The sequence below is a fragment of the Carassius carassius genome, chromosome 35, assembly GCF_963082965.1.
Source record: "Carassius carassius chromosome 35, fCarCar2.1, whole genome shotgun sequence".
Taxonomy (NCBI): domain Eukaryota; kingdom Metazoa; phylum Chordata; class Actinopteri; order Cypriniformes; family Cyprinidae; genus Carassius; species Carassius carassius.
In genome coordinates, this window is record NC_081789.1 from 12,792,736 (window position 1) to 12,809,291 (window position 16,556).

General features: G+C 36.7%; 1 protein-coding gene across 1 annotated transcript in view; it reads left to right on the forward strand.

The window, feature by feature from the left end:
* stau2 (staufen double-stranded RNA binding protein 2) overlaps positions 1–16,556 on the forward strand; it is a 147,505-nt gene that overhangs the window by 50,766 nt on the left and 80,183 nt on the right. Inside the window, exons 8-11 of the mRNA XM_059524481.1 lie at positions 13–225; positions 997–1,134; positions 5,219–5,350; positions 6,767–6,824. Of these exons, the coding sequence (XP_059380464.1) occupies positions 13–225; positions 997–1,134; positions 5,219–5,350; positions 6,767–6,824 (541 nt within the window). The remainder of the gene's footprint in view (positions 1–12; positions 226–996; positions 1,135–5,218; positions 5,351–6,766; positions 6,825–16,556) is intronic.

A 16,556-nucleotide genomic window follows, 5' to 3' on the forward strand; every position in this document is an offset into this window, starting at 1 on the left:
CATGTCCCTCAGGTGCTGAAGGAAAGTGGACCCCCGCACATGAAGAGTTTCCTCACACGTGTGACGGTGGGGGAGTTATCAGCCGAGGGTGAGGGGAATAGTAAGAAACTCTCTAAAAAGAGAGCGGCTCTCTCCTTGCTGCAGGAACTGAAGAAACTTCCAGTGCTTCCTGTTGTGGAGAAACCCAAAGTGCATTACAAGAAGCGACCTAAGACAATATTAAAGGTGGGTTGTTTTGGGAGCAGATCCAAAAGGAGTGCTGCTTCCTTGAGATTCCAGAGTGGTGGCTGTTACAAGAATATTGTATCGATTTAGAATTCTATGCATTATTATGGGTTGTATTTTGGACAGTCTGAAGCTGAAAAGCTGAATTCTCAGCAGCCATTTCTCTAGTCTTGTCACATGACCCTTCAGAAATTATTCTAATATGCTAATTTAGTGCTTAAGAAACATTTCTTATTATTATCAGTGTTGAAAACAGTTGTGCTGCTTAATATTTTTGTGCAAACCATGATGCATTTTTTCATGAAATTATACACACACACACACATATATATATGTACATACATAAAAAAAAAATATACATATATATATATATATATATATATATATATATACATATATATATATATATATATATGTATATGTATATATGTATGTGTGTGTGCGTGTGTGTGTGTGTGTGTGTGTGTATATATTACAAATACAATGTCATACAGTAGTTTTTTTTATGTTTTTTTTTTTTTAATACAGATTGAATTTAATGTCATATTCATTGAAGATCTTTATCATTTTGGAGTTTGACAGACCCAATCCAAATTTCTTCGCTCACTCAGTCAGTCACTCATTCACACACACTCATTCACTCTTTTGTCATTCTCCTGACAGGGTTACTGATGTGAACATTAACCAGCCATCCATCTGTCCCTCTGCGGCTTTATCTGTGTCTCTCATCCTCGTTCTCATTTGCTTTTTCATTCTCAATTTCTCTCTCAGACAGGACCAGAGTACGGACAGGGCATGAACCCTATAAGCAGACTGGCTCAGATTCAACAGGCCAAAAAGGAGAAGGAGCCCGAATATATGCTACTTTCAGAGAGAGGGATGCCTCGCCGGAGAGAATTCATTATGCAGGTAAATTTAATAAGAGAGGGAATGAAGAGGTGTAAAGTAAAAGAAAAATTTGAAGGCCGAGAGGGGGAGTGAAGGACAGATTAGTCCTGCACAAACACTGATAACCTCCCACTGTGCAATCTGTCTTAATCAGAAAGACTGTCACCTCCTCCGGCTCTGATTACCGCTGACCTTCAGCTCTGTCAAAGTCAGGCAGAGACTCTTTTGACGCGCACACACACAGTTGCTCATCCACTCTTGGAAATTGAATCTCATCGCAGAAGTTAATGGATAATTTGTCTTAATTTAGATATAATGTATGTGATGACAGTAATTTTCGCATGTAGGTCCAATCAAAATTCAAAGCTTAAACATTAAATCTTCTGCCTAGCTATAAACATGCATGTGCATTTATGCCCTTGACCTCTTGCATGAAGGTATGCAAATACAAGGTTTGCATGAAAATTAATTATTGGTTTGTATTTAAAGTAAAAATAAAATCAACCCATTATTTTCTGATTGTTCACTGCATCACATATGTACTTAGCACACATCACATCACTGGCTGGTGTCCACTGGTTTATTATAGGTCATTAAAACAACAATAATTGTACTGCTGGCTGCCCAGAATTTTTTTTACTTTACATCATACAGTAAAAATTAAGCCCCCTGTAGCCATTAGAGTGGTGCTTAGTCCCTGTGGACAAAGACGCAAAAATACCAGCAGAATTGGCTCTAAATCACCTCGGATTTCCACATATGTTTAGAAATGCCTCCGACTTGGATCTACGTTTGGTCTCTAGTTTTGAATCAAAGAAAAGAAAGAATCAGAGATCGGAACTCATGCAATTTAGTTGAGTATTGTGTAGTATTTGTGAATTAGAACAGAATAGCATTGTATCAAGTAGAGTAAATTAGTGTGCTATAAAAGTATAGAGTGCCATAGATTAGAGTTAAATAGAACAGTATAGATTGTAGTTGAGTAGACTAATATGTAGTAGTGTTAAAAGGGTAGATTTGTATATAATTGTGTGGAGTAGAGTCGGTAAGACAGGGTTGAATATAGCAGTACAGTAGAATAGATAGAATGGATTGAGGAGAGTACATAGAATTATATTTTTTGTTAATTTGTTCAAATTAAAGTAAATCTGTATAGTTTAGAGTTGTATAGAGTGGTGTAGAGATACATAGAGTAGGGTAGAGGTAAATAGATTAAGGATGAACTAATAAAGTAGGGTATGATAGATAACATAGATTGAGTAGAGTAAATAATGTGAATTTATTTAGTAAATTTGTACAAATTAAAGTAAATGTGTATAGTTTAGAGTTGTATAGAGTGGTGTAGAGATCTCTAGAGTAGGGTAAGGTTGAAGTAATAGGCTTAGTTCACACTGCAGGCAAATGTGGCCCAAATCAAATTTTTTGTTCACATGTGACTCAGATCTGTTTTTCTCATGACCGTGTGAAAAGCACAAACCACATGGAATCTGATCCAGTTTGTGCCGCTTCCATAGTACTAAATCCGATACAGGTCAGATGTTTTGCAATGTGACCACAGTCTGAACAATCATAACGGAAATTATGCGACTTTTACATCACTCTGGATCAACGTTCTTCATGATTCTGTGCTCATGGGTGCTACTTCAAAGATTTTACATACCCAAAGTTATGAAGTTGTGAAAGGTTGTCCGTACAGTGATGTGTCAGAACCATAGACTGTATAAAGTGTTCATGACGTCACCCGTAGACTCCTGAAGAGCGTTTTTGAAGCTGAAAGTGTGCAGAGCGGGCCGTCGCCATCTCGGCAGTCCGTCACCGTGCGACTCTCCCGGACAATCGAAAATGGGCAAAAAGGCGGAAGCTGGTTGCTGAAGCCATGCCCACCTAGCTCAACGGCACTGTCAGCAGCGGCAATCCACCAGTCACTCAAGTGGCCACACCCTTAATTATGCAGAACTTTAAGGCTTAATATAATGAAAACGGATGAGTTATAAAAAAATTCACCCCCATGACAGCTATTATGAAAGGCAAAATTTGCTATATAGACCAAAATAATTTTTTGAACCAGGCTGTAAACATTCTGCTGTAAAGTTGGGCATTTTAACATGGGGAGTCTCTGGGATCGACTCCCTTTTGCAGCCAGCCTCAAGCGGCCAGTCAATGAATTGCAGTTTTAGTCACTCCCTTGTTAGCTTCACAAGAGAGAGCGGGAGGTTGCCGCTCGGTCAGAACTCATAAGTACTACAGTGACAACTCTATATACAAGTGAAACATGAGGACTCTTACCACAAAAGTTTCAAAACTCTGCTCTCTTCTGTCACATCATTGTCTTTATTTTTTATATTGCCTGCGCATAATTTCACTGGTTTCTGCATTAGATCTCACTATAAATAAACACATAATCCCTTACTTTTTGTTCTTTATGTTTACTTCTGTATGACACGTTGCCAAGTCCATGGTTTTCCCATGGGATTGGGCTAAGTTTTGCTGTTGCCGTTGGTTGTTTTTCAACTATGTGGTTTGAAGCAACTTTACTAAAACAATATTTGCCGGAATGCGGGTGGGGCAGTTATGGACTAGTTTTGAGAAGCAACCCTGTTGATATTGTTCTACTGCGCATGCAGTTCAGATCAGAACCATGTTCTATTCACACTGGAATCTGATATTGGCCACATTTAAAATAAAAATGTGATCAGCTATACAAAAAACAACAAAAACAAATCTGATTTGAGCAAAAATCGTAATTGAGCACTTAGGCTTACAGTGGGAACATATAACCATAGTATAGGGTAGAATAGATAGGATGGATTAAGTAGAGTACATTTTTAGTTTAGAGTTGTAAAGCGTGATGTAGAGATTTATAGAATAAAGTAAGGTTGAATATAGAGTATGGTAGAACAGATCAGATCAGATCAAAATGGAATGGCGTGGAGTAAAACCTAGTTGAATGGAGTTTTGTAGACTAGATAGGATGAATAGAGTGTAGTAGAGTTGTGTGACAGAGTTGAGTAGAGCTCTATAGTATAGATATGTAGAATAGATGAAAGCAGATCTGAGTTAAATAGAGTAGGATTGCATAAAGTAGTGCTTAGTTGAATGGAATTGTGTAGACTGGATTGGTTGAATATTGTAGATTGGACACTAAAGTAGATTTGTATAGAATTGTGTAGAGTTGTTTGGAGTGGAGTAATTAGGGTGGAGTAGAATAGACTTAAATACAATAGTCTGATGTAAAGTAGTACAGAGTTAATGGAGTTGTCTAAACTAGATAGGATAGTCTGTATTAGGGTAGAGACTAAAGGATATTGTAGAGCTAAGTAAATTAGTATAAAGTGGAGTAAGTAGTGTACAATAGAAGGATGGATGAGAATGGAGTGCAAAAAAGAGAGTTGACTATTGAAAAAAGTTATTTTTCTGCTGGGAGGGCAGCCGCAGTATTTCAGCAGCATAAATAGTACACTGAACACTGCAGTAAATAAAAAATGAAAAAAACATGAGTCATTCTGAATGATCTGTCAGAGGCTCATCCAGCTCTACACACATAAACAAGTATCACACAGCATCCAAGTTGGAGAAGTTTCTCTTCCCTGTCTCCCATCCGATAATCCCTCACTTTAAAGTGCTCCGTGCATCTCTGAGCGTGCAGTAACACAGCCTCTAACTGATTCTCCATGCTCCTTTCACTGTCGCATTAGACTCTGCTTGTGTGTGTTTCTTTTGTGTTGCCCAGTCCCTTCTAAAATTTCAACATTGTTCACTCTCTGGTCTATGGGCATCAATACGTGTCTGTTTTCAGACCCACACCATCTTTCCCCACCTGCTGCTTTGCTCCTAATAAATATGAAAAGAAGAAGGTTGTCTGGGTTTAGAGACAGTTTTTTTTTTTTTACAACAAAATGTTTTTATGTTTTATAACTATTTGAGAGTATAGTGCTACTGATTGGGCGTTGGTTGTGCTTTCCGCCAGATTCAGACTTTTCTTTCATTATTAAAGCTGTTTTACAGGCAACGTAGATCATTTTTACATTTTAGATATTATATCATTATTGTTGCTTATTTTATTAACAATCCTGGTTTTGTACACTGAATGTGTCTTTGTTGACAGGTGAAAGTAGATACTGAGGTGACCACAGGAACTGGACCCAATAAGAAAGTGGCCAAGCGTAATGCAGCTGAGGCCATGCTGCTTCACCTGGGCTACAAGGCATCTACACCATTACAGAACACTCCGGAAAAGGTCAGTTTCAGTCAAGCTGCTTTGAAACTTTTAAGCTACAACTGCTAGTAATTATTATGGTACAACGAACATGTAATTTAAATGTGTCAAAGTAGTTGGCTACACTACAAGCTCCTAAACAATTAAAGCTATATTAAAAAAAAATCTAATAGGTTGCATTTCACATACTTTCAAAATGAAAGATTTATCACAAAATCATGATACTAATTAAGTATATTAGTGTTCATAATTTGGGAAAACTTTTTACACAATAATTAATAAAGTAAAGATGTCTATGAAGTATATATAATTATACAAGTATATATAAATATATATATATAAATATATATATATCTGTGTGTGTGTGTGTGTGTCAAATAAATGTTTATATTTAATTATTTTACAACCAAAAGATCATGATTATTATTTGTATTATTATTATTATTGTTGTGATGACAACTATAGCAACAATTAATTTGTTGTTTTTAAACTGATATTTGAAACAGACCATCCAAAGTCCAGGCTTTCTTTTTATCGTGTCATAAAAGTATGAGGTCAACTTTTTTTTTTTTTACATTTTGTTAGCATTTCTATTAGTTATCTCTCTGATTTAGCAAACTAATTGTCTCAGTAAAGTAAATAAATTAGATAAGAAATATTCAACTGAATAAATAAATACAAATCAATAGTTTAATTAAATATTTATATTTAATAATTTATTTCACTATTATAAAATATCACATCACCGACTGAAAATACTAAAAGAATTATTGGAATGACAATAATGATAGAAATTATTATTATTATTTATTTATTTATTTATTTATTTTTATCAGGGGTCACCAGACTCTGTCCTGGAGGGCCAGTGTCCTGCAGAGTTTAGCTCTAATCCTAATTAAACCCATTTAATCAAGGTCTTACTAGGTAAAATTGAAACTTGTAAGTTGTGGCAAGTTGGAGCTAAACTCTGCAGGACACCAGCCCTCCAAGATCAAATTTGGTGACCCCTGATTTAAATGAACCAACCACAATTTTTGAGATTATATTGTAGCACACTGACATTTAATTCAGTGTTTTTACATTAAGGTAAAAATTCTGTTGTGTTGTCTTTCTTTTAACAAGTTAATTATCCTATTTTGCCGCCACATTCAGAATGAACAGCGTAGCGGGGTATTAATGAGAGAGTATGTGAATGTATACACTGCTTCCTGTTTCGGTGCGCACAACCTTAATCTTTAAATCTCCCATCTACTTAGTCTTTGCAAGTTAGAGACGCTTATGTCGTGATGTCTTAATTTGGTAGCGATTCTCCCTTTCTAATGGAAACAAGGGAAAGCAACTTGTCTGACATGCATGAAAAGGGGTTTGCTAAACTGGCCCTCTTTTTCTCTCTCTCCATTTTTTCCCGCTCCTCTATTATCTTAACATTGGCCACAGATGGACAACAAAAGCTGGAATGGACAAAGGGCTGCTTTTCCCGAAACAACGACCAACAGTAAGTGTTTTTCTCTTCATCTGTGTTCCCCAGTGTAGGTGATGCTGGGCCGTTTAATCTATCTGACTGATAAATAAGAAACCGAGTCGGCTCAATCACAAATACGCTTCTTTGGAGAGCCTGTGAATTCCTCCTATTCACGCAGACTTATGTGCTTTCCCAGGGGGTCTGTGAGACCACAGTATTACACACTCACACACATTAACCACCCAAACACTATTCCAGGGTACAACCGTGGTCTTCCAAGCGGGTTTGCACACACACAAACATATCCATTTTCATGCCATGCTTGACTAGGAGTTCTGCGGATCTCTTTTAGGACTGAAATTCCAAGAAATAAGGTTCCCATTAGGTCTTCAAACATTCCCAACTGTGTCAAAGAACTTTTAATGGGGTCTGTTTTTAGCGCCTGTTTACATTTCATACAAAATCACATAATGATGCAAGTAAATGAACTGTGTTATAATGACCATTAATGTCTGTTTTATTTATGGTTATGTACTGCATAGAATACAGATACCCAATTAGCCTAATAGATTATACACTATGCATGCACTTTAATGTACCTTACCATACCTTAAATGTAATAACCATTTTTATTGTAATTACATAAATGTCAAAAATCATTTTAGTTTAGTTATTAAAGGCGCAATATGTAATTTTTCTGCTTTAAAAATAGCAGATATCACTATATCTATGTTATATATATTTTTTTGTTGTGTACTTACATTATCCCGACAGTTTCCACGAACTTTCAAATCCGGAGAAAATTATAGTTTAATTAGAAGACACGGCATGTTTCTTTATTTCCGTTTTGTCGCCCGTCTATGGCGTCATATAAACTTTGACCCCTCTAGTTTATCTAACTTCCTGCGGAACCGCCAAATACAAAGGTGAACAGAAACAAAGACGAGACGAAGAAGAAAAAGTAGTAGCTAGCCTTGATCGAGACTATTATATTTTATATTTATATTGTTTATATTCGTATTTATACCTCAATCAATAACTTAGTTATGGATCATGATTATGCTTTGCCTGCACGTTCTGTGAAGCGCAAACGTACGGGTGAAATAAATGACCTGAGAAGGTTTTGGGACGAAGAAGAAACGAGACACGGGTAAATAGTTGCATTTCCAAGATAGAGAGAGCTTCGTGACAAGCTGAAACTACAGAGAGATGCTTGCATTCTAATAAACAGGTATGCATCCATTCAGCTAACTATATCTATCCGTATATTTTGTGAAACGAAGATGTCTTGTGTAAAACGCAGACGGACTAGCTCTCATGTAGAGTATAATGTAAATCTACATGCGTTCTATATCTAGCTGGATAAAGTAGCTTCAAATGCAGTTCACTATCTTGTTCGATATCATAGTATAAACGTAATTATAATTATTAACGAAAGGCAACCGTGTTTTTTTTAACATATATTACTACTAGCTATTAAATACTAAGGCCGGTGACACACTGGCTGCGTGGCGTCTCTGTTGCGTGCCAGAAGCGTGGCGCGCTGCTGCTGCTGTAGATGACAGAGGGAGACCGCCGACAGACCAGGCTCTTGTCTTCATGACAACAATATCTATACTTCATGTTGAACATAAATATAAAGCCTACTGATAAAGGACACCGTCAACAGTATTGACGGCAAAATAGACTATGTTTGACAGGTGCAATATTTGAAAATCGATAATTGTTTATTTATTTTTTAAATTACATTTGTATCTGAATTTATGTCAACCTATAGACTTTCAAACATCAAAATGTCATGAATTAATATGTATTTGTGTACAAAATTACATATAAACATAATTTCCTATTATATTTTGCCTGGAAACACTTCCAACACGCGTGCGTGTCGTGTGAAAAATAGGCGTCGGTTCTATCTCTAGCATGCACTCGTTTTCCGCGCGCCTTGAGCCGGGCCTGAGCCGCGCGTCTCACACAGGCAGTCCGCAAGCTCTAACCTATTAACATGGGAGCCGAATTAAAAACTGACACGCCACGCAGCTGAGACGCTTGCGCCACGCATCCAGAGTGTCGCCGGCCTCAGTTAAAATGAGTGAGGAATGTGGGGAACGACAGAGCGCGTGTTCCAATGAACAACAACTCCCATGAGCCTACGCTCTTTCCCGACGTCATCAAAGTACGTCTCATGTTATTATTTATTGAGTGACCCCTGGTGGCCAAAAATTCCATACTGCACGTTTAAAAGACACATTTTTTAAAATTATTAGTATTCGAGAAAAGTAAACCCCAAAAACTAAAATGTCTCAAAGATTTGTTAAAGATGTAAATGAGTTTGTTCATCAGAACCGATGTGGAGGCATATGAGCACAATAGATCACACAAGTAGCAGTGCAATATGGCTGATTGCATTTATACAATGGCACGAGTGTGTAAAAATGTAACAAACAACAATAGAGTGTCTTTAAAAACTCTTTTATGCAGAACTACTTCCTAAGTAGTTCATGAGCGCTGAGTGGCTGCTGATGCCCTGGAGCTCACATCTTCGAAAACAAAGCAAATTTTCAAATAGACGTCATCTTTATTAACAAACTGCATATCTGAGGTCTAAACTTGGGCTGCACGATGAGTTGCATGTGATATTCATGCGCATCTTGTCAGTAAAGCTGGTTCTGTAATCAGAAGAAATTTCCATCACGTGCATGCTTTCAGATGGAGCAGCATTTACTACACAGAGCTATAGTACACTGACAAGCTGCGCTGAACCACTTTCATAATTGCAGGTGATATCATCAATATTATACATCGATAATAAAGTTGTTAACATAGATTCTCAGTGAACTACGGCTCTGTGTAGTAAATGCTGCTCCTTCTGAAACCATGTGAAAATCCCGCATTTAATAATATTTTTTTACTCCAAACTCACTTCATAACGTCAGTCGAGTGTTTGAAATAAACCTGCATGAAGTTCTTTCTTCTGTTGAAAAAAAAAAGAAGATACTTTGAAGAACATGTCTCAACTTAAACAGCTGATGGTTTTAACTTCCATAGTAAGTAAAAAAAAAAAAAAAAGAGTCATTGGGGACCAGAAACTGTTTGCTTACCCACATTATTCAAAGTATTTTTTATATTAAACAGAAGAAATAAATTATTACAGGTTTAGAATAACTTGTGGGTGTGTAAACGATAACAAAATTTGCTTTTTTGGGTGAACTGTCCCTTTAAATCAGACAGTCCACCGTGAACAACTGAAATGCCTCTCTGCAAACTGTGCTTTCATCATTAGTTACTGGACAAAACACATTGATAAATTTTCGTTCAGCCCTACATCTGAAGAGTCTTGTGTTTAGAAGGCAGATGTGAGCTCTTAGATGTTTTAAACCGTGCAGGTTTGTTTACCGCATGCTGGGCTTGTGTGAAAGGGCTTAAATTGGGTGCGTTCTGGAGACTTCATCGCTATGGAAACAAAGACCAAAATCACATGCAAATGAGCTTCTCTAATAGCCTACTTATGAATCCTATTTCATTATAATTGCTATTAGTATTAAAAACAATGCAAAATAAGTATTTCTTTTTATAATTATTTTTTTTATTCAAATATGTGTTGGCCTTTGTAAAATACGGGACAAATCGCATCCCATATTGTTTTGACACAGGACGCATAATTTTACCTTTAAATATGGGATGATTCCATATTTTAAGGGACGGCTGGCAACCCTAATAACTTTCTGTATTTACATAAATTTTGCAAACAAAGCCCGCGTCAACATTTGAAATTGAAAGCAGCCTTCTGTTAGGGTGGTTCGTATTTTAAATATAAGTCCACTGCATTCCAAACCTCATAAATTATGAATTTGTAGAGCATTTTTAAGGAAAATACTGATAGGCGAAACCGCACACTTCAAGTGTAACATCGAACAAAGGGTGCGTCTCTCACAGCGCATCCTGTGCAATGAAGCCTGCAAATGTCCTTGTAATTCGCTTCAACCTTTCTGAACTTTATTAAAGATTATTTTATAGAAGGTTTGAGTGGTGTATGTGTGAGGAATTAGAAGCCAGCAGGATACGGGTGTTTCTAAAGCAAACTCAGCGTTATCGCACCTCTGGTTAAAAACTTAGTTCAGAATCGATTCTGAAATTCTCAGAATCTAACCAGAATCATTGGAGAGAGAATCGTGATGCATCCGTGCATAGATTTTTTCCCCCCAACCCTACTGCCATGACACTCCCTATGAGAAATACTGCAAGCAGAGCGATACAAACGGCGAAAGCACCCAAAGAAACGACTTATTTGCTTAGAATTATTTTTAACTTTTTATGTTTGCTGTGCCTATCTCTCACCTGATGGCTCCCATTCACTGCAGATTATCCATTGGTGAGTAAGTCAGTGATGATGAGTTTCCCCAAATCTGTTCAGATGGAGAAACAAAGTCATCTATATTCTGGATGGCCTAATGAAAACTCTTCCTTTCATCTGTTATCATTTGTTTTATTATTTACTATATAGTAAGCAGTTCTATACATATTTTTACTGATGTTAGTGTGCTCTTGATATAACTATAAATGATACCACTATTAATGGAGACCTGATTTTTGAGTAAGGACCCAATTTCTCACAACATCGACCCATGATTTCCAGCTCTGACTTTGAGAAATGAGAAATGATGTAACTGGCAACGTTCCTGCGTAGCCGGCCTGCAAACAAACATAGCACATCACGTCTTTGTTTATGAGCTGTGCCAATATAATTTAACATCCTAAGTCATTCAAATCACTCTTATGCAATCACAAGCTGCTTTGATGTGGCTAGATGTTGTGTAATGACTAAAAATCATAGCAGTCAATTCACACATATGACATTTGTAAATAAAATCATTTTAGACAGATGGAGAAAACAAACAGAATTAAGATATACACAGAGTGTCTGTCAATTGAGCATCTCTGTAAACAGCTTTGTGATTATAATGGCAGTGATCTAGTTTTGGTTTGCGTCACTCTTGCCAGACTGAGTTGTATTTGTTGTTGTGAACTTTTGGACATTATTACACCCCTGGCCTCTGGTATTATTGGGTCCTGATTAAATTTCTCCAGACCAGTCTTTTTTTTTCCTTTTTACCTGACATTTGAGTTCAGGATTATATGAAATTGCATGATAAAAAAAAAAAACTATTTAAATCATCAAATGCTAAAACAGCCCTAACAGTAATGAAGGTTGCAGAAATGGTAAAAAAAAAGAGTGATATGACCAGCATCCTCGTGTAAACATTTTCATTCAATTTTCATTGAACCGCATTATGTAATTAAGCAGTTTTGTTGCTTGATTTGAAGCAGTGCTTTGAAGCAACTGCTTTGGATGAATCTATGAAAACATCAGCTTCTCTAAATCGTCTTTAAATCAGGTCACTCGTGGTCTAATGTTGGAGTATATTTGACCCAACTATGTAGTGACATTCCTGGAACTTGCACACATGCTGACGAAAGCTCTTGTCTGTTGGAAAAACCTTTATTATAGTGCTTGCAGCAAGCAGTTCATTTTCTTTCTTACAGTTCTACAGTTAATTCAGCTTGAACCACTTAACATACTGTAACAAACTACATTCAAACATTTTGTAAATAATTTCTGTTGTCTGTCCGTAAAGCCTTATTTTTTTTAAGAAATGTAAGTTTAAATTAGGAGAGAAAAGGTTAACTTAAAATATGTTGTTGAGAATTTCTCCTTGACTTACATCATTGTAGAATTTGCAAACTAAATTAAGCTTAAATCAGTATTTTGGGTTCAGTTCAAGTTGAACTCAAATCAGTAGCAAAATATTTCTTTGTCCCTCTTTTTATTAAAAACTGTAAAAATATGTGAGACACTTAATATGAAAGCAAGCATTTAGCTTAACACTTAGCTGCAACATGTAATATGATTTTAGTGTTTTTTTTTTTGTTTTGTTTTTTTATCAGTATTCTGCCACAAAAGTTGATTGGGCTTAGGTTTAATCATGTACATCAGTCCCACATGAATCAATTAAGTTAAACAAACTTAATGAACTCATTAACTTAATGAAGTCATTTTTAAGTTCCCCAATTAGGTTGTCTCAAAATGATTTTATATGGTTCCCTGGCAGGATTAATTCATCCAATTTCATATATTCAATGAATTAAAAGATTTTAGTACTATGTAGCTAACAAGCTTTTAGCTATCAATAGCACATGTTAGCATGCTAAATGCTAAGCATTTAAACCCTCCTTGAGCAAAGCAGTAATAACTGTGTACTGTATGTACTGTAACGCTCCACAGCAAACGCCAATGCCTCCACACTTCTCCACAATGGTAACTCGGTGTATTTTATATTCTTCTTATCATTCCAACAAAATTGAACATCGTATCAACATAACATTAAACACTATCAGTCTCCGCTTTTCTCATATTGCTCAAAAACACATACAATAACACTTAATTTCATCATTTGTTACTCTCCTCATTAAGTTCCAAGTAAAGCATCCTGGGAACTGCAGTTTCAGCAAAAATAATTTTCAAGTGCTTGATTACTTGGTTAACATTCACCCTAAATAACTGAATCTAGTAGAAGGGATATTTTTGTTTAATTACATTAATCGAAAGCAAAGAAATCAGGTTGAAAAGAGAAACCGTTTTGTTGCATAAATATGATTGGAGAAATGGAAGGCATATATGGCAATGGCAACCAAAAGTTGTATGGTTTACCAGATTCTTCATAATAACTTCTGTTGTGTTCAACGGAAGAGAGAAATTCATACAGGTTCGGAACAACTTCTGGGTGAGTAAGTGATGATTGAAATTTAATATTTAGGTGAACTATCAATTTAACTGGTTAATTCTAGACAATTCCTTTAAAGAGAGAGTTCACCCAAAAATTAAAATTCTGTCATTAATTACTCACCCTCATGCCGTTCCAAATCTGTAAGAACATCCTTTGTCTTTGGAACACAAATTAAGATATTTTTGATGAAATTAGAGAGCTTTCTGACCCTCCATAGATAGCAAGGATACTACCACGGTCAAGGCACAGAGAGGTACAAGAACATTGACAACTTTTTAGCAAATTAGCATTTTTGGGTGAACCATCCCTTTAAGCTTCTGGTTTTGTTGACATCTGTTTCAGTGCTGAGTCGGTCTTATGAATCGGCATATATATATATATAGGTGCTTCTCAATAAATTAGAATGTCATGAAAAAAGTTCATTTATTTCAGTAAGTCAACTCAAATTGTGAAACTCTGGTATTAAATATATTAAACGCACACATACTGAAGTAGTTTAAGTCTTTGGTTCTTTTAATTGTGATGATTTGGCTCACATTTAACAAAAACCCACCAAGTCTCAACAAATTAGAATATGGTGACATGCCAATCAACTAATCAATTCAAAACACCTGGAAAGGTTTTCTGAGCCTTCAAAATGGTCTCTCAATTTGGTTTCACTGGGCTACACAATCATTGGGAAGACTGCTGATCTGACAGTTATCCAGAAGACATTCATTGACACCCTTCACAAGGAGGGTAAGCCACAAACATTCATTGCCAAAGAAGATGGCTGTTCACAGAGTGCTGTATCCAAGCATGTTAACAGAAAGTTGAGTGGAAGGAAAAAGTGTGGAAGAAAAAGATGCACAACCAACCGAGAGAACCACAGCCTTATGAGGATTGTCAAGCGAAATCGATTGAGAAATTTGAGTGAACTTCACAAGGAATGGACTGAGACTGGGGTAAAGGCATCAAGAGCCACCACACACAGACGCGTCAAGGAATTTGGATACAGTTGTCGTATTCCTCTTGTTAAGCCACTCCTGAGGTGTCTTACCTGGGCTAAGGAGAAGAACTGGACTGTTGCCCAGTGGTCCAAACTCCTCTTTTCAGATGAGAGCAAGTTTTGTATTTCATTTGGAAACCAAGGTCCTAGAGTCTGGAGGAAGGGTGGAGAAGCTCATAGCCCAAGTTGCTTGAAGCCCATGAGCCGCATTTCCACTGTCGGGCCAGTGTGAGCCAGGGCTTAAAACAGGCCGGGCGGGGCTAATAGCCTCGGGCCAGTAGCACCGAGGCCAGAATAGCACAGGGTTTCCACAGTCAAGCCTGAAGCATCGCTGCGCGTCACTAAAACACACCCTTTACACACCTCTCAGGAACAATGTCATACAACCCCTTCATTTCACCAACAAAGAGAAATTATCAGAAAACGTTGAAATAAATCACTGGAACATGCGCGATCACACATGATAAAAGCGGCCGTTTGTTTGCATACTTTGTTGAATATTCAAATTCAAAAGCATCTATGTTTTACTATAGAATAAATGATACATTGATCATAATGAATTAATTTATCAGGACTCAAATTAATCACACTGAAATAAATTTATTAATATTTTATTTATTTATTTTTAACGCTTATGAAAATAGCCTGCTTATTCAGTCGAGTCTGTTTCTGTTTATTTGTAGCCACAGTAGCCTATATACGTCACATTAAGAATGAATGATAATATCTTTATTTTTATAAAAGCTCCCAAACAAAAACATTATTATATTTTTATGATAGGAAACGTGGAGCTATAACTCCCGGGACGAGATTTATGAAAGATAATATGTTACTAAATAAATAAATGATTGTGATAGAGAATAAGAAGCTGACGTCTGATTTCTCCTGGTTGCATTTACCATTTTTATATGGTAACGTTAATGTTTAGCATGCATCGCTTATAAATATTTCTGCCTTGTTTAGTGATTATAATCCACATCGGATCAAGTTATTATCAACACTCGCTGCTGACTAAGAGTGAGTTTTGAGCTCAATTTACTTTTAAAAGTCTTTAATACTGGTGTTATAGCGGTTATCTTTCTATAATGATCTGCAGCGCTGAGCTCTTCAGACTCAGAGAAACTCCGCCTTTGTTCACAACCCCTCCTCTAGCCCCAACTGGCCCGCTTTGGCCCAAGGTTTTCGTCGGGCCAAAAAACCCTGGCCGTTGGCCCCGAGGAAGCCCCAACGAGGCACGATCAAGCACCGGAAGTGGCAGTGGAAACGCGACTGGCCCTGGCACGCACTAGCACGCCTGGTTTATGCTCGACAGTGGAAACACGGCTAGTGTTAAGTTTCCACAGTCTGTGATGATTTGGGGTGCAATGTCATCTGCTGGTGTTGGTCCATTGTGTTTTTTGGAAACCAAAGTTACTGCACCCATTTACCAAGAAATTTTGGAGCTCTTCATGAGAGAATCTATGGGGTATTGTCAAGAGGAAACAAGAGAAACATTAGACCAAACAATGCAGATGAGCTGAAGGCCACTGTCAAAGAAACCTGGGCTTCCAGACCACCTCAGCAGTGCCACAAACTGATCACCTAAATGCCATACCGAATTGAGACAGTAATTAAAGCAAAAGGAGCCCCTACCAAGTATTGAGTACATGTACAGTAAATGAACATACTTTCCAGAAGGCCAACAATTCACTAAAATTTTCTTTTCTTTTTTTTTTTTTTTTACTGGTTTTATGAAGTATTCTAATTTGTTGAGATTGTGATTTGGTGGATTTTTGTTAAATGTGAGCCAAAATCATCACAATGAAAAGAACCAAAGACTTAAACTACTTCAGTGAATTTATTTAATACACTAGTTTCACAATTTGAGGTGATTTGCTGGAATTAACTTTTTCACAACATTCTAATTCATCGAGAAGAACCTGTGTGTGTGTGTATATATATATATATATATATATATATATGTGTATATGTGTGTGTGTGTGTGTGTGTGTG